This window comes from Candoia aspera, chromosome 6 (assembly GCF_035149785.1).
Source record: "Candoia aspera isolate rCanAsp1 chromosome 6, rCanAsp1.hap2, whole genome shotgun sequence".
NCBI classification, from domain to species: domain Eukaryota; kingdom Metazoa; phylum Chordata; class Lepidosauria; order Squamata; family Boidae; genus Candoia; species Candoia aspera.
This window is the reverse complement of record NC_086158.1, coordinates 55,108,157-55,131,347: the sequence shown is the minus strand read 5'-3', so window position 1 is coordinate 55,131,347 and position 23,191 is coordinate 55,108,157. Positions and strand designations below refer to the sequence as shown.

The following is a 23,191-nucleotide window of genomic DNA, read 5'->3' as shown; positions in this document are numbered from 1 at the left end:
GGGAGTTGAATGAAGAACTGATGGTATCTGAACAAGGAACTGATTACTTTCACCATTTCAGCCAAATAATGTCAGTGAATCAGTGGGATTTAACAAGCATTTCATTATTAATGGTCAAGATCTTCTTTAAAAAAAAAAAAAATCTTTCTAGAAGCTCTAGCCTTATGCCTTAAATGGTTGCTTATGCCTGTAAATATTCATTATTAAATAACCTTTTTTTAAATGGATATAAGATCCAACTGTACTGTAAAGACACTTTTTCATAATTACTTTAGGCTTTAAGCAAAAGAGTTTCATATTAACCTACTGCAATTTGAGAAATTATCTTGAATACATTTGGATCAAGCATCCACAATTAAAATATGGTTAAAAACTTGCCCTAAAATGTTTAAATGCCTTTCTACTTGCAAATACATACATAATGCACACACTTTCACACACAAAATGTTTTTCAAATAAAACAAACAGAGATACAGGTCCATTTTATCACTTCTACATAGATATCAGTTGCTTGGGAGTCCTGCCAACTGTTACAAATTGGCAGTCATTTTGTTATGAATTTGAACTGTTTGCATCCCAAGCTGGCAAGAACTGGAACATGAACTTTTCTTCTTCTTCCCTTGCCATCCCTTTTCCTTGCATGCCATGTATTTTAGTAATAAAACTGAGGATATGGACTGTTTCAAATCTGAAATCTGTCAACTGCTCTAAGATGACTAAACAGTAGTTCCTAACAAAGCAAAACAAAACAAAAAGTCTTAAATAAAAAAGATATGGTAGATTGGGCATACTACGGATCCCATCAGCCAAAGAATGTTGGTTGGTGGGGACTAGAAGGTGTGCCTTTTCAGCCATAGCGCCTGCCCTCTGGAATATTCTCCCCTCAGAGATCAGGATGTCCCGACCCTGCTGGCCTTCCGTAAGGCCATGAAGACCTGGTTATGTGCCCAGGCCTGGGGCCCCGAGTGTGGTAATGGTTCCGTTTCTTGGTTGTATTAACATCTTACATTGTTTACTTGGCAGCCATGTATATTTATTTTGTATTGTAACCGTTTTAATTGTAATTGTTTAATTGTTTTATGGTTTTTATCGTTGTAAGCTGCCCAGAGTCACTTGCTGAGTTGGGCGGCTATAGAAATTGAATAAACAAATAAATAAATAATCCTTAATGATCTATAGACTTAAACTAATGTATGTACATTATCAGTTTCCTATACCACAAAAAAAGACACTTAAAAAATGACACTATTTTTGCATCCCAATTTCTCACATTCTATGTTAGCATTTTTACAATGCGTAATACTCCACTTCCTTATGAGCTGTTTCCTATCCTTCAACAATTTTTTACAGCATCATCAAAATGATTACTTACATAATTAAGTTTAATAAGTCTACACTTTCTGCAAGGGGCGAGGCAATTTTTTTAACAGGGTGGCTATTTCACAGTGTAACATTCCCTCAATTTCATCATCTGTGCATTTGAGAAGAGAAGTGATAAGCAAAACCAGCTGCTTCCTCCATGCCTCCCAAAAGGACTAAGAGAAACCATTTTTAATTGACTTACCACAATGTGAGCAGGAGATGGAGACCTGGCATCTTTAAGGGCTTGCCTACTCTGTAGGCTTCCTGCCTGGACATCCAGCAGCGGCCATTTCATCTGGAGATACTAGACAGAGAAAAAAACGGGGAAAAAGAGTTCAAAAAAGGGGAAAAAAGCAAATAAACCTTGTGCAACACGATGAAAGAGAACGAAAATGTATGGAGCAAAATGAATTAAAAATAACAAAAAAACCACACACACTTTTTTTTTGAAGATAATGTTTAACCGTGCATGGTGTAAGCAAATATTTTCATACCGTTTATGAAATTTGTCTGACCATCTAAAACCACCCAGATTCTAGGCAGTTTTACAGGGTTTACTTATTCAAACTTATTAAAAGAAGGAAAAAAGGCAAACCTGGTATTATAATCTTCTAAATACCTGGACTAAATTTGGGGGAAAACATTGCCCAGAAAGAAAATGAAAAGGAACAAAATGCATGGAAAATTATCATTATCATAACTGTAAGAACAGAAATAGTCCTGTATGTCAAAATGGAGAAACTCACTTAAACTATCTTACAAAAAGGAATGGTAATCCCACATTGATAATTATTTGCTTCGAATTTTTGTAAAGTTCGAACTTTAAAAATTCCTCTTGGAATTTGCACCTATGATAACATCCATGGATATTTTATATTTAAAAGGCAACATTTTTCAAAATGGTATGGCTATGTTTTACATTTGAAAATGGAAACATTTGCTAATTGTTTAGGGATCATTACAGCAGTACTAGGCAGCAGACAGGGAAAGAGTTCTGAAATCCTTGGTAGAGTATATAAAGTTTGTTCTATAGGTATATGGTTGATATTTTGCTCTTCCGGTCAGTTATGGTTTTATATATTGGGCGTTTTGATTGTAAGGCACCCAGAGCGGTTCTGAAGTTGGGTAAGCTTGAAATTTGGTAAAATAAATAAATAAATGCCAGCTGAACACAAGCAGCATGATGCAGCTGCAAAAGACAACAATAACAAAAAAAACCCAAATACAGTCTCAGAAATATAATGTCAAGATCAAGAGAAGTTTTAATTCCTCTCTATTTTGATATAGTCAGATTGCACCTAGACTATTTCATCTGTTTCTGGGCACTTGATTTTAGGAAGAGCCTTGACAAACTATAATGTATCCAAATGAATGCAACCAGGATTACAAGAGGTCAGTAAGGAAAAAGTATGAGTAACTACCACCTCTTTTCTAATCCCAGTAACGCCCTTGATATAAAGTGAATTTTCATTTCATAGGGACCACTATGTGCTCCAATTCCAGAACTCAGAGATTGGAGTGGAGGGGGCAATAGTGTACTTCTCAGCTTTCTCTGCCCCCTTTCCTCCCAAAGCACTACCTCCTTTTCTTGGGTTTCCTTAAAACAGGGACTGTGGGATTGCTTCTAGAAATCTGCCACTCATGCATACATGCTCACCAATGCTTATTTGTTGGGTGTTGCACGTAAACATACTGCAAATAATCTAATGCAGTTTCTGAATCATCTTTGCCATTACTACAGACTTTGCTTTGTCTTATCTTTCTGCTGCAACCCCTTCTAAGCTTGCATCCTCCTGAAATATTCTCGAAAAATTTTCTCTGACTTTGTCTGATTCATTTCACAGGCTTCCTCTCAAGTCAGCACAAAATGCGCAAAACTACTTGGAAGTAGAATAGGATCGCAATGTAACAAGATGATAATAGAAATGCTATGAATAGATTATTAAAATATTTCTATCAATAGGAAGTCAACCTTACTTATAAAAGTGATAGCAGAGAGAATCAGAGATCTCTGCATCATGCTGTCTCTTAATGTCAACAAGCTGAGCGCTATTTAGACTAATAGAACAATTTCCTCCTTGCCCATCAGCACAAGCTATAAAAGAGTCGGTTGGAGAATAAGCAGTCCCATGATATAAAAGCAACCTTCCAGCCAAGCCTCTGGTTTTGCCTGAAACTGACACTCAGTAAACAATCCTATTCATGATGCACAAGCAGGAACAGGGTACAGCTCACTCCCTCCAACAATAGCAGCCAAGGCTTATTCTTGTTACTAAAGTCAATAGAGAGGATTCAGAATTACAAAGAAAATTCCCTGCTGAGAAAGAATGTGCTGAATTTATTGAGAGTTTTGTCAGAACCAGGCTTGCCTCTGACTCGGAAAGTGAAATTAGTTCTGAGTCAGAGGAGGAATCGGAAACTTGCTGGGCTGGAATCGGAGAAACAAAACCCCAGCATGACTCAGCAGAGCGGGAAGAATCCACAACGCAGATTGGGCGAGATCCAGAGGAGGATTTAAATACACCAATCAGTGCACACCAGAGATGGTCTGAAAAGCACACAAAAGGAGAAGGCAGCCCGATTGGCTACAGGAGATTCCAAGCGCTCCAAAGATCAGGGTAAAAGGCAGCTGCACAGAGAGCGAGCTGCCGGAGACAACGGATCCTCTGAGCCTGCAGCTTTGGAAGAAGAATCCTTACTGGCATCGGAATCTGCATCTGCTGTTGTAGAAGAACCAGAGCCCGAGTTCCATTCTGAAGAATCAGATTTTGCGTCTACTGCAATCAAGGAATCAGCATCAGCTGAGCCCAGTAGCCTGCGTTTTGCATCAAGCCTCAAAATCCTGCGTTCTCCTCAACAGCACAGTCGAGAGATTTTCGCGCCGCCACTTGTCCGCAGTTCTGTGTATCATGCTTCGCAGACTCCAGCGTGTTTTGAAGTTTCACACCTATCTTGTTCAGGATCTGGGTTCATGGCCGCTGCGGTCCAACCAGCCTAGTCCAGTCCTAGTTCCACGTTCCAAGCCTTGCTCCAAGCCTCCAGTCCAGGGTATCCAGCCTAGTCCGAGGCTTCCAGCCGAGTCAAGCCCAGTCCCAAGTTCCAAGCCTTGCTCCAAGCCTCCAGTCCAGAGAATCCAGCCTAGTCTGGGGCTTCCAGCCCAGTCCAGCCTTGCTCCAGTTCTAAGCCTTGTCTTCAAGTCTTCAGTTCTGAATACCCAGTCTAATCCAGCACCCCCAGCCGAGCCGAGCCTTGCTTTGAGTTCGAGTCCTGCTTAAATCATCCCTGTATGCTGCTTGTAGTCCTGCTTTTATTTCTAGTGAGTCAGTGGTTCAGTTCCAGTGCTGTTCCAGTTCGAGAACTGTTGCCTCCAGTCTTGGTTCTGCTGCATCCAGTCTAACCCCAGTGGAAGCTCGCTCCCTGCCTGCTGTGGCACAGTTGAGCTTGTTCAGCCAGATTTTGCATATTGAGATTGAATCATTGTAAACAGTTCTTTAATAAAGAATATTCACTGAGAGCTTGTCTGGTGCATAGCCTGAACAGGACATGTTTGCAGCGCAAGTAAGGGGAAAGCTTTTGCTGAACTTTACTGGGTGAACTTCAACACATCACACTTACTTTATGTACACACTCAAAATGTGAATAAATTGCATCAGCAAATTGGGAAAAATCTAGGTTAAAATCTCCCGCAATATACAATATCCTACATTTGTTTTTATGTATATTTTAATGCTAATTTTAGGTGGTTATGTTTTTAGTGTTATTTTATTGTAAACCGCCCAGAGTCCCCTATCAGGGGAGATGGGCGGTGATATAAATTTAATAAATCAAAATAAATAAAATAAATTTGCACGTGTAATGTTTTGTTCCCACTCAGAGTATAACTTTTTCAGGCTGAAGCCTACTCATGGCCTTGGAGTGAATTAAGTAAATTCCATTGACATAATTGCCCCCTATATATTTAATCATTTTCTCTTATCAGAGCAAAAATACAATTTGGTGAGCTTTACTCCTTTATGTTGCTACAGCACTCCCAACTAGATATCCTATTTCATCCTTTTTCAACCTGTTCTCCAGAAGTAGGCAGTCGCTGAGGATCAGACACAATTCAGTTGCCAAAAAAAAAAAAAAAAAGATACAATTACCCAATTGAACAGATATATTTATTTATTTATTGTACAGCACATTCACATCAAAGTTCAATAGAATAAAAACACAGGAGATAAAATACAAGATATAAAATATAGAGTATAAAATTATAGACATATGTCTAGATTACAAATATAATTTTTTGCTTCATTTGTCACAGCTAGGAAATCAGCGAAATCTGCCTTATAGGCTCTATTTTGGCACTTCGTCACTATATGTTAGATAGTTTGTTTTTCAGCCCCACAGTCACAGTTTGGTTATGTCATTTTGCCCCACTTATAAAGGACATCAGCACATCTACCATGGCCCGTGCGGATTCTGTTCAGTGTTGTCCATATCGCACAGGGCTATCAAATCCAAATGGTTTCTCTGAGATGCGGGGTAAGTTTCAACATTGTAGAGGACAATTTTCTAGCCAATGCTGTTTCCACATATTGTGGATGTTGAAGTCATCTTCTACAAATGATTTAGCAGTTGAAATGGCTGGATGTCTAGATCTCAGCCTATTACATTCCAGGCAGGTTACGTCACTCAATATTGGCAGCTGAGAGTTATCAATGATCTTCCGGTATTCTTGAAGGAGGGCATTTTTCCATCTTACATCCAGGGGTAGTGTATGACTCAGAACAGGCAGCCAGTATGTGGGAGTAGATCGTATTGTCCCACTGACGATGCGCATTGACTCATGCAGCTGTGAATCAATCCTACTTGTGTGCAGACTGTTAAGCCACACGGGGGGAAAATACTCTGCTGCTCAGTACACCAAGCTGAGTGCAGACCCCCACAGTGTGTCCGCTGCTGAACCCCAACTAATGCCGCATAATTTATGTAAGATGTTATTTCTGCTTCTCAGTTTGGCGGCAGTCTTCACCAGATGTTCTTTATAGGAAAGTGTCCTATCTAATGTAACTCCGAGGTACTTGGGGTACATGTTGTAGTTAAGTCGATTTCCCTTAAATCTTACATTAAGCTCTCTGCCTGAACAGATTTAGGTATATGGTGACATCAGTGGCAGCAAACAAACATACTTAATCCAGAGCAAAGGCACTGTTCTATCCCTGAGCTAGTTTTGACCTCAGCAGAATCATCACAAAGCCAAAACCAGCTTAGTTGGGTAATAATGTCACTGTTACTAGAAAGAAAAGAGCTATTTTGACCTACCTATGCCTTTCAGAAAGTCTTCAAAAGATATATAATTTGTTTTTTACCAATATTTTTAACCCAGTTAACAGAAAGGGGAGCTCTACATGCATTAAGAGAGAGATGCAAGAGAGATGTTTCTCTGCAATATATCCAAAAAATGTCCAGAATTTTGGGAATTTGCTGAAAGGAGTGAATTTTGTGAGGAAATGTTCCTGAATCCCCCCAGTTGTTCTGTCCCCTCTTCAGTTTTCCCTCATCCAGTTTAAAAAGAGAAAGACCAGCTCTATTGACAAAAAATAAAACACTTGCTCTGTTCAATAGCTTCAAGCCTGAGCCATAATACAATATTAATGTGGTGGCTTATAATTCTTATTTTACATAAAAGCTTCATTGTGTGCCAAATCCAATCTCCACAGGCTACTTGAGCCCTAGGTTTTTATGAGTCTACATTTCAGCACTGCAAGTCTACAGTACACATAATTTTCAATTATGTTAGGGCAGGCCAAGATCACTGCCTATATAACATTACTGGTGGAGGAAATGAGACTCAGTCCTGCTGTTGAGTGAGCTAACTCAATCCAGATGGGAGAAAAAGGGAGAAAGAGAAAGATGTGCTATTGGAATTAGGAAACAGCAACCCAATCTTGCAATGACTTGCATAGTGGAATGAACTGCCAAGTAAAAACCCCACCATCAAGGCACATTATTTTAGACATCAGTCTGGAAACACAAGAAGGGAGAATTCTTATTTGCAGCAGAAAAGTTGCATCACAGTACACTGCTTATGGAAGGTGGGACATGTTTCATTGCCTTTTCAGGTTTATAACTGCAGCAATATGCATCTATTATTTTCAACAGAACAGAGAGAAAAAGCGATAGAGTGTCCTGTAACTGTAGAGCAGCAATCTTAGCAACTAAGATGTGTGTACTTCAACTCCCAGAATTCCCCAGCCATTCACACATCTTAAAGTTGAGAAATATTGCTCTAGAGTGAGAAATTCCTTCCTTTCTCCAAAAGAAACAGCAGGAAATTCTATCATTTTACGCCCAAATGCAAATGAGAGCTGGATGTCCCTTTAACTTGCAAGTTGCTGTAAAGAAAATGTGGATGCAGAATTAACACAAATCATATTTTATGTCAGTGTCCCAATTGTCATGAAGTGTCCTAGGAGTAATGGGAAATTCAAACTCTGTTAAAAATCTGGGTTTTTAACCCTGACAATCCAAGAATCAAAAATGAGTGTTAGGATGGGAAGAAAAACTCAGACACAGTTTGTAATATTATATATTATTTCTTTGTAAGATTTCTTCCAGGGGTGAAGGCACCCCATTTTTCTTCCATTTTTTCCCCCCACAAGAATGCTATGGGGTAGACTAAGAAAATAAGAATGATTGGCCAAAGTCACACCCAGTGAGGTTCCATGGCTGGGATTTGATCTAGCTCTTTATTTCACCTTTACATCACACTGGCTATTTTTATTAATCTATGTTTGAATAATAATTGTCTAGCAATAAATTGCAGTCATATATTTCAGGGGCCAGTTCCAGGGCTCTGGATGGTGTCCTTGAGAACAACCAAAAGCTACTTTAAAAGGCTTTAACTTGTCATCACAGGAGAGAAATAACAGATAGATTTTGTTTTGGTTGTTTTTTTTTAGAAGTGGGAAATTTGTGGGGAAGAGCATCATGATTCTTGTAAACAAATGGGCATATAGGGAAATGTGTTAAAGGCCAAAAAGTTCAAATCCTGGCAATATTTTCTACTTTATAATTATAGAAGGAAGGAAATGAAAATCTAAAATATTTATACAAGTGAAAGCATTTGCAGGTGTTTATTCTAATTAACCACACTTTCAAAGTTATTAATTAGATCAGCCTTTTCCAGCCAAATGTACTCTAAATGTATTGGATTATAACCTCCAGAATTCCCACCAACTGACCATACTATGAAGATTTGGATGCTATTATGCTCAGAAGATTCATTTCAATTGATGGAATCTAGGATATCAATGAGAAGTTAGCCCCAATACACAACATTATGTCCAAATTTTGGTAAGATGAAAAATGTTCCTTACTAAAATGAAACTAAAATGCAGATATATTAGACAATGAAGTCTGTAACACCCCAATCATCAAATTATTCCTTGGATGAGAGGAGACACAAATAACATGGTCCGCTCCTTTAGCAGAATCAGTTATTCCCAATGCATTTTACTAGCATTCCACCACATTTTGTTTAGTACCACCAATTATATGTCAGAAATTCCTTCCATACCAAATGGTAAATACTTACCCTTATCCAAAACCTTCCTGCCATCTTTACATAGCAGATAACTTACAGGTAAGAGGACATTTGGACTGCAATACCTAACTTACGGGATTTTCTCCCGGATCCATCTATTTTCTGTGCTTATGGTATACGCGTTTTAACAACTGATGCGCTCCCCACATGCTACACAACAGGAATCCACATTATCCCTTTTTGCTGAATTCTGTACAGAATTTGTATCATATCAATAAGTTCTTCGCATTCTGTCCCTGTCAGGATATGTATTATATTACGGGAATTGCAGTTGGACACTCTAGGATTGTGAGAATATTAGCTAAGCTGCTTCTCATAAACTGCCTCTTAGTAGATACAGCTTCCAATAATGCCTCAAGAATAGTACTATGTACTATTGTCTTAATGAGTAAGTGATCCCAGTTTGGTGAGAAAGGAAATTACACTGTTCTATTCTGGCTACCTTTCAGTGATCCAAAAGGCTACTGTGATACCATGAACAGAAAAGATATAAAAAGAATTCTGGATCCAACCCAACAGGACATAGCTTAATATATAATATAATATAATATAATATAATATTATAATATAATATAATATAATATAATATAATATAAAATATAATATAATATAATATAATATAATATAATATAATATAATATAATATAATATAAAATATAAAATATAAAATATAATATAAAATATAATATATAATATATAATATAATATAATATAATATAATATAATATAATATAATATAATATAATATAATAACATAACAACACAACGCAATGCAATACAAAAACATCTTCTGATGAGCACTGATATAATTCTGGTCAGTTTTATAGCTTCATTCCATTATTGAATAATTATCTATTCAATAATTTTGTTGTCTGATTTGGTTAAATATTATGAAGGAAGCATGAATGAACAGAGGAAAAATACCCTGAATTTAAACTTATCCAGTGGATTTCTGCAAGCATCTTCAGGTATTTGCCTGAACTTGTGAAAGACTGAGTAGAGAATGAAAAGTACAGACAAGCACCCACCCTTTCTCCAAAACTGCCATCAATTCAGCTGAGAGACTGGAAAAGAACTCTGTTTGAATTTGAAAGTTATTAATTAATTAATTAATTAATTAATTAGATTTTGAGGCTACCTAACTTCAAAAACACTCTGAGAGGCATACAATATTCAAAAATATATAATTTAAAGAAACATGTTCAACCATGAAACCTAGGCATCATTTTATCACTATCTCAAATTGTGTAGAGTTCATAAATATAGTTCCTTTCGTGTCTGACAGGTGAATATTTGGAAGTCAGGGAGAGTAGGAATTAGAATTCCATATGCAGTGCCATTCTCTACTCAAATGGAAGCCTCATGCATTCTGATGCTCTAGAAAACTATTGAGGTTGCAAAATTATATATAGCCTTATTGATAAACATGCAAAGATATGTAATCTTTCTCAATTAACACATCTATTCTTACTTGAGATCATTAAGGAAAAAATACAAGATATTAGGGTTCTTCATTTCTTGTCCCTCCCTTCCTACCACAACTGTAAAAGTATTGATTTCACTCACAACATAGAGGCATTTAGCAGACCAATGAAATAGGCATACAAACTCACTAAGATCAGGAATACAAAATGGGCAGGTTGCTGACTTGATGAGAAGTGGCTTGCAGACCCTGCTAAGCCCACAGGTGACAGGAAGGAGATAGCAGGTTCAATCCCATGCTCATTCTTCATATGTACTGATGAAAGCTAACTAACTACCCCTAAAATTTTGGCAAGCATATATCTTAAATTCTCATGAGTAAAAGCAACATTAATGATATAGCAGCTGCAGAGAATTGGTGGGAAGAAAAAATGTTTGTGATTCTCCTGATGCATGAACTCAAACTCATTTTTTTTCCTGCACCCATTTGCACATCTAGTTTTGGAGTCCAGATGTAGTAAAAAAAATGGCTTGATCAACATCTACAAAAAAAAAAAAAAAACTTTCCACCACAGTAATACTGAATCCCATTAAAGTCCTATGGCAACATTATCACAACAATTTGCTTAGTTCCGAAACCTATGAGGTATAGAGTTGATGAATACCTTTCAGTTACAGCTGCAGCATGAATAATTTTTAATTTCAAATGTTTGAACTATCTCTTTTGCAATTACTAAATTGATATAATTATATTATAAATATAAATATTAATGACTAGATGAAAGAATCAAGGTACTATCAGTAAGTTTTGCTGGTATACATCTACAGATAGTGATTGGGGATTATGTTTAAACTAAGATAAATCAGTATTTAACTCATGCTGTAGAAATTGATTGATTGATTGATCGATTGATCAATCAAGTTTATCACCGTCCATCTTCCAAAAGGGACTCTGGGCGGTTTACAATAAAACATATAAAACTGTAAAACACCATAATACACAACAAAATAAATATGATAAAAACCCTGAAATACATTATTTATCAATTTTGATGAAACAACAGTGTTGAATGAATTTGTAAAAGGTGCTCACAAGAAAATCCAGAATTTTTCCTTTCACATTCTTTGTGGCTTTCTCCCTGTTTGGACCTTCTCAGTGATAGGGGGTTGCTTTATACTTCTTGGCTCCTAAGATTTCTCTCAATCTTCCATAGTAAATAAAAATAAAAAGTCCAGGAATACATTTTCCCTAGTGACAGGAACATGAAGGAAGGTGGCATGTTTTAACATAGAAAAAGACGTAATTTCAATTAAAAAGGAGAGGATCAGTCTTGGAAATTGCTTTGCTTGTGTAAAAAACAGAAACCATCTTGCCTCAGAGTAGAAGTTGGGAACACATTTAAAGTTCCAACCAAACCCTTTTTGCTGCAAACTTACTTACAACCTTTTTACTGCATTTATGTGCATTCTTTGTTGGAATGTTTTCTTTCTTTTAAACAGGGGAAGGAGAGAGAGAGAGGAGGAAAAAGAGTGATTCTATACAAATGTCCTAACTTGATGTAGAATGATTTGGTTATGAAACAAAACTTTCAGGGAGGGACTTACATCAGACTGACCCTTGGAGGTGACCAACTATCCTCCTCCTCTATCATCATCATCATCATCTTGCTGCTTCAGCCAGAAACCTCCAGCACCTCAAATATCATCTTGTTATAACAAATTTCTCTTAACTCAGGATTGTGGCTCTTTCTAAAAGCCTGCTAGACAGCAAAGAAATTAACATTCATTCCCCAGATCCAGGATCAGTTGTTTCCTCCATCTTCTACCACATTAGCCTTGAAGGCCAGCAAAATCGCTTGCACCCATTTTCCTTTCGATCTATAAGCTTGACTGTCGCAACTGTCCATTACAAAAAGTAAAACATGAAAGCTGCAATCCCTCACACGAAGACGGAACACTTTCCACACAGTTGTGATTTGAGAGGACACTACAAATGCCTAATTCAATCACTCAGTACTGAGCCTGCAGCTCCCCTCAACCAGTAACGCATATTCTTTTACAACACTTTTTCAGAGAAAAACAACTGCTCAAAGAAATGAAAATAAGCCACAGGGAAAAGGACATAAATTGTATAAAAATATAAGTCATTAAAAAGCAAAGCAAAACAAAGCTTATTGATTTTGAAGGTTAGCATAAGCTCATTCTTATGTCTCCAAACAAAAATATTTGATTTGGATCAATATGCTGTATATTTAGGATACATTATGCTATAAGGAGAGAACCAGTTTGGTGTAGTGGTTAAGGAATCAGGCTAGAAACCGGGACACCCTGAGTTCTAGTCCCGCCTTGGGCATGATGCCAGCTGGGTGACCTTGGGCCAGTCACTTTCTCTCAGCCCTAGGAAGGAGGCAATGGCAAACCACTTCTGAAAAACCTTGCAAAGAAAACTGCAGGGACTTTTTCAGGAAGTCTCTGATAATCAGGCATGATTGAATGGATTAAAAACAAATGCTATAAGAAAGAAGAAGAAAAAACAGTTTTGTATACTGGAAAAGTTATTGGCTATACATGCATGTATCTAAATAACTTATATCAAAATGATAAAAAAGCAGAAGGAATTTTGGTAGGGCATTGGATCTTCTAAACAGGGATTAGTTATCACCAAAAAATATTTTTTTAAAAATTAAACAGCAGTTAGAAAGATATATACAGACAAAAATACAAAATATACAGCTGCATACTGCTGTTTTAAAGAATAAGAGATCTGAAATTAGTAGTGGACACAAATCAACTTTATAGCATTTTTAACATCAAGATTAACAGAAATGTTATTAGTGTTTGATGCAAAAGCTGGCAATACTCCAATACTGTAAAGAAGATTCCAGTTCTATTGAAATAGAAAGTATTATGCAAGACCCAAATCATTATATCTTTAAAAAAAAAAACCAGTGACATTTTGCAGACTTAGAATGCTGCAGATGTCATAAGCAAATAGAGAGAAAAGTATTAAGCAGCATAATTTGGGCTCCTTAATATTTCAAGTCCTGCGGGCAATTTGCTCACTGTGCCAGAGAGCTGTGGTACTGGATGAGAAGGATACTCGCTGGGTGTGGAAGAGAAAAAGCACTGGGATTGTTTCTCTCTAGTAACCAGGCTGAAGAATGCCTAGCATGTTGACTCTTGAGAAGTTCTCACCACATTTTTCCCAGTAGACAAAACAGCACCACAGGCATCTGAACCGCCAAGCCATGTCCACCAATTCTACTATCCCATAATCTCCGTCTGAGGACCAAACACTCCTAGCCTCCAGGCATCAACAAAGAGGAAGTCCAAGGAACCGCTGGACTATTACAATCTTGAAATAACTTAAAGTGATCATTTGTTACTAAGCATAGTTCATGTATTAAAATAACTAACCCACAAAGTTACTTTTGATACCAATTTTTATTTAAGGGTCTGTGGTTTCTAGGAGTAGGAAATGCAACTGGATATGGCTCACATTTGTCATTATACAAATGCAGGAGTGTAAACACATACATAGACAAACTGGAAATGGAACTGTAATATGTCTGTTTATTTTTAAAGTAACTTTTACTTAAAATAACTACCTAATCACATACAAGTTTAAATGAAGACTATTTAGCTATACCAAAAGTACTCCAAACTGCAATAAACTCCTAACTAGTGTGTTTATCAAATAAAATAAACAGAGCACCAAGATGAAAGAGATAATACATTTTGTGAGTCCAAACATGTTGCATATGGTCTGATTAAATTACTGGAGCCTTTATGAATGGGAAAATCATAATAATACTGGAAAGATGGGCACCACTGTGCTTACAAATAACTTGGTAACTTAAAAAAAATGATACATTAAAACATTGTGAATAGTTTGTTTCTAATTAAAGGTTTTCAAAAATATTTGAAAGGTTTTGTTGTAAACATTATTTTAAAAAAAAAAATACCTGGGGGGCTGCAAGGTAAAATCCTGTACCAACTTTATCACCAACAACATCTCTGAGCTCCACTGGGCTTGCTCACTGGGAATGAATCATGTTTAATTGTTAAGGGAAAATTACAAAGAAAGGAAGGCTGAAGATGGAAAGAAGGCTTGGGTGGGAGTAGCCATTACTTGTGCTGTGTTGCATAACTTCTCATGGCTTTTGCACATAAAAATGCATGTGCACTTGCTTTCTCTGGAATGGATATCTGTCTTTTCTGCCCTATGGAATTTTTATTTTAATCTAACGGCCTTGCTTTCTGGTAAATCAATGTTTTATAACATGACATGTCTACTATTACAACTACTTCATAAATGGGCACACTCCTGCCCACTATCACGGTCATTTGAAAGTGTCCAAATTCCAAATGTGTCTACTGACCCAAAACATTTTAAGAGTCTTAGCTTGTTCAGTTGTGAAGACTGCTCAGATTCTGCAGGTATGGTTTTCTTATTCCAAGCAGCTCCTTGTCAGCTCACCAACAGACTCTCATTAATCCACATAGTGCCATAAGCAGGACATTTTAGCTATATTCAGATTCAGTAGGAGATTATGGGACCTGTAGTCTCATATGTGATGGAACGTGAGGATGACCTTGGAAAACAGAGGGAAGAGATGCTGCCTAAGGAACAGCATCAATCAAATAAAAGGAAAGGAAGTCCACGAGAGAGTATGGTCTAAAGAAGAAAGACCTGCCCTGACCATTCAAGAGATGAATAGGCAGGGCGGGAGATTTGTACTTGCAGACTTGCAAGATTCTGTTAATGTAGCCTTACAACAAAGTAGAATTAGTTCATCTAGTTGTGATTCCTGTCTGGTTTACCTGGAAGAGTTGACACATATTACAAAGGAATTAGGTTATGATTGATGTGGGTCTTCAATATGCTACACCAGGAAATAAAAAATATGAATTCATCATAAAGCTCAAAAATTGTAAAAATGTTAATACAACCCAAATAGTAATTCCTACCAGCACATGTCTGCTCACACATATTTACCATTAAGTTAAATAAGACAAACTCTGCATAGAGCAGTCTTGTTCTATTCACTTCTAAGATATTTACGCATTCTGATTTTTAAAACAAGCCAGTAAAACAGGCCAATGTTATTATCTCTAGGCTGCAGAGGCTGAGAAATAAGAAGTGGCTGATCTGTGATCAGTTACTGAGTTCACTGCAGGGATAAAAATCAAAGTGAGCACTTCCAATTCATAGAAAAGTCTCTTAGGCACCATTCCATGCCAGCTCTCTGTGAAGTTAATATTTATCAAAGCAGTACAAAACTGTAACTCTTCCCACCACATGCTTTTTATGGGTTCTATCCTTAACATATTACTTTATGCCACTCCTGAATATATATTTTTTTAAAATACATTCCTCGGTATGCCCACATAACACCTTTGCTTTGTGAGCTACACTGGTTTCCAATTTGTTTCCAGGTGTGATTCAAGGTGCTGGTTGTCACCTACATGGCACAGGGACTGGTTACTTGATGGACCGCCTGTCTCCCATAGTATCTGCCTGACTGGTTTGAACTGGTAGGGTTGGCATGCTCCAGGTTCCTTCAATTAAGCAATGCTACCTATTGGGACCCCAAAAGGACACCTTCTCTGTAGCAGTGCCTGCCCTTTGGAATGAGGTTCTCCACCAGGACTGGATGGCCCCCAACCTGCTGGTGTTTTGAAGGGGCTCTAAGACCTGGCTCTTTCCCAGGCCTTTGGTGATGGTGTGTGAAGCCCTCTTGAATTCTTTTTTAAGTTCCCATCCGGTTCTGTTATCTTGCTTCCTTTTATTTCTTATTTTTCTTTTTTGATTGTATTTTTTTCCAGTGTTTTTTTCTTGTGAGCCACCCAGAGTTATTGGGAGTCAGGCAGCATACCAATTTAATAATAAATAACAACTGTATATTCCCTGGTGACAATATTTGGCTTCCACTTTCCAACATGCACAAATATTGTAGTATTAACTTTTACCAAATAAAATTTCATGTTTATAGCCATAAATAATATAATCCAAAACATTTTTCTATTGAGAACTCCAACAGTCCCCTCATCCTGAAAACAGACCTTGGTGGGGAAAAAGTCTATACAAATGCTTACCTTTTCACTATATGCATTAAATAAACCCATTAGGCCATGCAAGTATTTGTAAAATTCAAAAGAACAAGTTTACTATGAAGAACTTTCAAGTGTCACAGTACTTCCAACAGATGGTTCTAATTTTCTGTCTCAAAAGTTGTAAACAGAGGGCTTGACAAACATCCAGCTTTAATTATTTTATTTTTTAAAGAATTGGTTGTACTTAAAGAGTCTAGAATATAGAAGGCATTTATTTGTATGTTATATGCACACTAGCCAATTATGTATATTGGCTGCAGCTCCTCATGAAATCACCCATAATGTCTTATTATACTGCCTCCATCTCCCAACTTTTTATGGAAGCAGAAAACTGTTTGCAGTTAGGGTGCCATATAATCCAGAATGTTATCCAAATCACGTAACGTTCTAACACATGCTCATATGGTCTCCCTTCCTTCCTTTTTTTTTACTATTGTATTTCTCTTGTTTTAGTTGTTGTGACCCTCCCAGAATCATTGGGAGTTGGATGGCATACAAACTAGATAGACAGGCAGGCAGACAAACAGACAGACTTACAATAGACGCTATTCGTGCTCAACACAGAAGACTGGGGAAATATGTGGGTATTTCCACCACTATATACAAATGCACTATATTTGACTGAACAAAGAGTACAGTACACATAGTACAGCACATAAGGGAATGTGCTATATTTAATCTACCAATATCTCATTTTATCTAAGGCAATAAGGCAATACTGAATAACCAAAACATTATACATCTCACATTTCCCTATTACTATTGGAGTGAATGCATCTGCCTGATCTCCAAAGCATGCTATCCCAAAAGACTTTTATTGGTCCCTTTGCCTCATACCCAAGACATTATCAGATTCTGTTGCTTCTCTATTTGCAGTATTTCCAAGATCTGCCATTTATTTTCTACCTGGCAGATGTCTAAACCATTCTCTATTCATTTTTTGTAATATTTTTTCCTAATTTTCCCTCTTTTCATATTCCTCTCTAGTATGTTAAGAAAGCCTCCACTGCACTCAGCAATCTTTCTTCTTTCTCTGTTAGGGGTCCTCACCTTTTGAAAAACTAGCTTTGGCTTTCTGCTGTAGTTTGTATTAACTTCAGGATATTACTTCCAATTTTAAAAGCTTTTCATCTCATACCTCTGATGTCTTATCCTTGTCTCTTTATTCTAAAATTCTTCCCTTTACTGGAATTCATTTCTCATACCGTCCTTCTGTTTCTTTCACTCTTTCTAGTATCTATGCAGCTTCCTATACTTGCAGAAACAATCCCTCTTCAAGATATCTCTCTTTCAACAACTTCCTCAGCACAAGTGAACAAAGCATTCCTTGGCATCATACATAATTACTTTACATAAAATGTAGATCCCTAGAGTAGGGAAGTCTTGCAATTAATGACAATGAGATTAGCAGTGATTCTTGTGTTCTGAAGGATCTAACATACAGTTATCACTAATTAAATCCATAGCAGTTCTAGGAAATGCTGATTATATTCACTATTCAAACTACTAGCTTTCAGAGAGCATCCAAACACTATTTCCTTTAACTGTACATGCATGTCATAATTGTTCAAGAGTGAAAAGGATTAGCCAGCTGAAACTGACTTTTCCATTTTTATTTGCTTCTGGATTTGTATGATATCTGAAGCAAAAATTTCTCTGGATTAAAATAATGGAGGAGAGCAGGAAATTTATATTTCACAGCTAACATCTAGCAGCAAGGAGTAACTGATTATTTAAGAAACTGAAAGCAAAGAAACATCATAAGATCCTACTGGCTTTAACTTCAAATCTGTATTCTCTGCACATGAGCCATCTGGGCATGTTTGTTTCCCACTTAAAGTAGATGCATGCACGAAATCGAGTATATTATGTTAACTTTAACATATTTTGTCAATGAAATATATTAAGTTTTAATGTGATTTACAACTGGATTTATAACAGCTGAGTTTCATTTCAGCTATCCACTCTTTTTTTTTTAATTTAAGCGGCAACAAGAAAACCAACAAAAAAATCTTTATTTTTATTAGGAGGCCAGAGGAAAGGAAAAGGGAGGAGAATAATCGACTGCTCTATTAGCCAGAGGCAGTTTTCAAGCAGGAAAGTAGAACTCAAGATGTGGGCAGGCCTCAGGTTGCAGTGCCTCAGGGCACATCGAAGAGACACCAATGTATTTACTGAACACTCAGTAAAGCAATGTCTCCAATCTTATCACATGCTATAATCTCATATTTTATGAGAATCCACAGTACATTTCCAAGTTCAAGCAGGGGATACAATTGGTTAGATGAAGCATAAAGAGGGATTATTAACCATCTCTCCAGTATAAAATAACTTACACATGATTTCAAAAGAATTGGATTAATATAATTTCCCCTTGTTTCATAATTAGATACAAATTCCAAAATTGGAAGGGGGGAGCCTATTCCAGTCATTTTAATGCAATAGGAAGCAGGATCCAGAATTCACACACACCTGCACAAAATTACTGCATTGTGCACATAAAGTTGGTAAACCACTGATATGTTTAACAAAGACTATCACTTAGACAGCCCCCTTGCGGATTGTTTCAGTTTAAAAGACCCTTGGACACAAAGTCTTGGCAACATAGTCTCTTGCCCTGTCCATAAGTTATGTCATTATATCAGATTTCAGTACAGTATAATCAAAGGATCAATAATCTGTTTTCAACAGTAATCTGTTGAAAATTGTCCTATTGGATATAGCATGGGAGCGAGCAGCATTCTTTCTCTGAATTCCACTCCTAGAGAGTTAATTGTTATATGTGGTAAGTAATTTAACTTAATTTGCAGACATCTGGTTTATTCCAGTTAATACAAATAAGAAAACCAACATTATTAGAGAAGCAATTCTGCTAGCTTCCATTTCAAAGAAAGGCAAGGAAACTTTGAATAATGCCAACATTTGGTATGTGCAGGATGCTGAAAAAATTCCCATAGCTCAGAGACTTTCTGGCCAACATAGCCAATAATTAAATTATCGAAAAGTAGCAGATATAGACTCAGCATGTCTAGAAGGTACTTGATCAGGGAAAGGGGAGTTAACGTGATTATTGCAATAAATGACAGGCGATGCACACTTTATTTAGGAACGTGGAAATGGCTTTTTCCAAATCTAATTACACTAGTAATTAATAGCATTAATGTAGTCTATCCCTGACCTGTAGCAGCATTCCAGCCATTTGCATCATCTGCTATCATATATTTTCCTCAAACCTCTTTTTTCTGCAGAAATACCAGATACTGACTTTGATACCTACTCACTCTAAATAAATAGTGTACATTATCACTGAGTCTGTGCTTCATTTGATTTACAAAACCAAACAACTTATAAAAGAAACACAATAGGCTTCTAGTAACACATCTGGAATTTGGGAGTATGTAATAAGTGTTCTTACAAAAGTTCTGTTTTGATGGGTGTAACCAGTCACAAAAACCCATTTACCAGAAAGCAACCTGGTAAAGTTACTTTTCTCCATCATCTCTACCATTCAAGATATTTCCTTTCATCTCATTTTACCTTGTCTCTCTCTCCGTCTCTTTTTTTGGCAAATGGGCAGACTTCTAAACAAACCAGAGGTTAAAGTCAGTTCAGAAGCATCACCAAAAGTAAAAACAATATTAAGCTGGCACTTTTGCTGCATGCTGGCTTGTCATTTATTTTATTTAATAGCATCTTAAAAATTAGGTCAAGCAGAGAACTCTGGCTTCCAACAGGGGTGTCTGCAGGCATACTGATATGCATGGGTACTACATAACCAATCTCAGAAAAAGGAAAAGGATGCTCATTCCCTAAAAATGGGAAAACTGGGCCTTAAGGAGTTTCTTGAGTTCTAACCAAACCAACCAAACCAGTTTCTCTACTTCTCTTCCCATTGTTCTATATGTACAAGGTGTAGAAATATGGATGTAAAAAAACAGATTAAAAAAAATGATCAGAATTTGGACTGCAAGGCTAGATTCTGGATTTGTTCATCTTATATTGGTTATAGCCTAGATTTCTGAAATTCTTCTATCTTCCCAGTCTAACTACTTTCTGTGGCTGTGAATGTATTGATGAGGCAGGAAACATCCAAAGTGACAATCTGTATAAATAGAATGTGGTGAAACACAATGTGTAGTTACTATTATCACAAAATGCCTGCCTGCAATACTGTAGATATCATTTGAGCTCTTTATTCCATTCTGCAAATGACTAAAAATGGCACTTAAAAAAATCCTGTCACTCATCCAAATGCAAATTAAGGTGAGTTTTTTTTCCTCCTAAGTACACAACATTTGGGTCAATTTCCAAGAAATGTTGTGGGACTGCCCATGTTTACTGCAGCTCCGGCAATGCAGTACAACCTTCAGTCAAGCTATTAACTTGAATGTTGAACTTCACAGCCTGGCTGTCTTTCTCAGCCATCCTTTTGATGTTACCTCCAAAGCAAATGATCAAAGGCTCCAAGTGTGGTGAGGGGAAGTCCCAGGCTCTTAGCCTACCAGCCTGAGATATACGTTAAAATCCTGGCCAAAAAAAAAAAAGAGCACAAGGGAAGAGAGAGACAAAGTGGGAAAGGAAAGGAAAGGAAAGGAAAGGAAAGGAAAGGAAAGGAAAGGAAAGGAAAGGAAAGGAAAGGAGAGGAATCCAAGCAGAGAGCAGCAGTGGAGGGTTGGAAAAAAAATTTTAAATGTACCATCAGCTGCATTTTTGTGTCTGTTCAGTACAATGCTGTATCCATTCACACACACACACACACACACACACACACACATATTCAGCCTACAGCCAAGGTGCTTTTAGTGATTCGTTTCTCTCATTTGCAGTGAATACCCCAAACAATGGATTTTTACTGCTATTTTGTATAGAACTCTAAGTGTTAGTGGAATGGCAACAATTATCACCAGTTGTGTAATAGCCTATCCTTGTATATTACAACATCCTATCACTGCATGCATCATCTTTATCTGTGAGTTTGTAAACCCAGTCACAGTCACATATAAACACTGCCTGCTGCAACAAATCTGATAATACGGCAAATGTCATTAAAGGAAGATGAGTGAGAACATTGTTCCTGCTTTGAACTGAAGGTGGAGGAAGGGGGCCATGAAGCATGTGTACTACACGTCAGGCAAATAAGAAAGCTGTAATTGCGATTTCACTCCTGTTACCCAGAGTATGAAGACACTTCTCCACCTACACAATGTACCTTATTTACCTATAACATTTTATCTCTGGTCCAAGCCCTCACTTGAAATAAATATACTTCTCATAGCACAGGTAAGCAAGTTCAAGAGGTCTGTTTCATCTGAGTCCTAATTTGTGCTCAACAGAACATGCATTTGATTTATATCTTCAGTTCTAATCCAACAAGAGTACTGGAAAAGCTTTCTTCTGCACAAGAAGAAACAAAAGAAAGAGAAAGATCTAATTTAAATCCTGTCTTAGATTCTATTCCCTTAATGATACAGGAACAGTCAATTTTTGTTTGCCTGGGATAATTCGTTTCTGCAATTAATAAAATAAACACTGTTGAGAGTTTATATGTAAGAAAAGAGAAGTAATCAACAGCTCACCAAAAACACCTATTTTAGCAAGACAGAAATAGCAGGAGAAAACAACCAAGAATAAAAACAGGACAAAATCTGATCTGTATTTTACCACATAATAAACAGTCACTTGGAGAGTGGAGGGAGATAGAGTATTTTTAAGAAGGTAACCCTTTGTTTCCAAATTCTTTCCAATAGGTACAATTGAGGTGACTTTTTCTCTCTATTTTTTTTTTCTTAAAACACAATTCTCTTCAGATTTCCTAACTGGCCACAAACCTATTTAGCCAAGTTAAGCAAAAAATTAGAAGCAAACCTAATTGGAAAGAGACTAGCTCTGTAGGACAGGAGTAAGAAATCCTGGGCCCTTCAGATGTTACTGAACCCAATCTCCAGTAGTACCAGTTAGCATTGTCAATTTTGAAAGATGTTGGGTGGTCCATAGATTCCCTACCCTTGCTTTCCTTGCTTCACATATTTAATATTGCACATGCAACAATTGCCTACAGCAAAAGGCTGCACTAGCTGACCTTAGCTGCTCCCCAAAAGTTAAGCAGGGCTAGACCTAGATAGTACTTGGATAGAAGACACCAGGAAATCCCAGTGTTATAGTTTAGATTGTGAAGTTGGGCAAATATCCTAGAAGACATTGGAAAACCATTTCCTCATTGTTACCAAGCAAACTCCTCATAGGTATATCTATGTAGTCACCACTTGTAAAGCTCAAGTCATTATTTAACATTACCTTCTCCAGCAATAACAAGAACTTGTAAGATCTGCTTTTTTTCTTCCCCTATGAATTAAATACATACTCCTGCACTGATGCCCAATCTCCTATTGGGATTTATAGTGCTGATCAATGGCCCTTTTCCCTTCAGAATCACAAGGTAAATTATATCTAGGAAAGCAAACAATCTGATGGGAATTTAATGAGGATATCACATTCCATCTGCTTTTCCCATTTAAAAAGAGATGTGAAAGTTGCCTCCATCAAAATGTAAAATTTCTCACAGAATTAAATCCTATAATCCCATTTAGCACAAAGGAGGTAGAGCAGCACATTTGTGCTTAAGATATTTTAGATCTTTTAAGGAAGTAACATGCTTTTTTAACCTGTTTCTCTTAAAGAGTGCTTGGGAAAAGATTAAGG

The 23,191-nt window shown here is 37.0% G+C and overlaps 1 protein-coding gene across 23 annotated transcripts in view; it reads right to left on the bottom strand.

Moving 5' to 3' along the window:
• Positions 1 to 23,191, bottom strand: part of TCF7L2 (transcription factor 7 like 2) — a 220,946-nt gene that overhangs the window by 140,108 nt on the left and 57,647 nt on the right. For all 23 annotated transcript variants that reach the window (XM_063307178.1, XM_063307181.1, XM_063307185.1 and 20 more), the window contains exon 4: positions 1,565 to 1,666. In XM_063307178.1, coding sequence (XP_063163248.1) covers positions 1,565 to 1,666 — 102 coding nt within the window. The remainder of the gene's footprint in view (positions 1 to 1,564; positions 1,667 to 23,191) is intronic.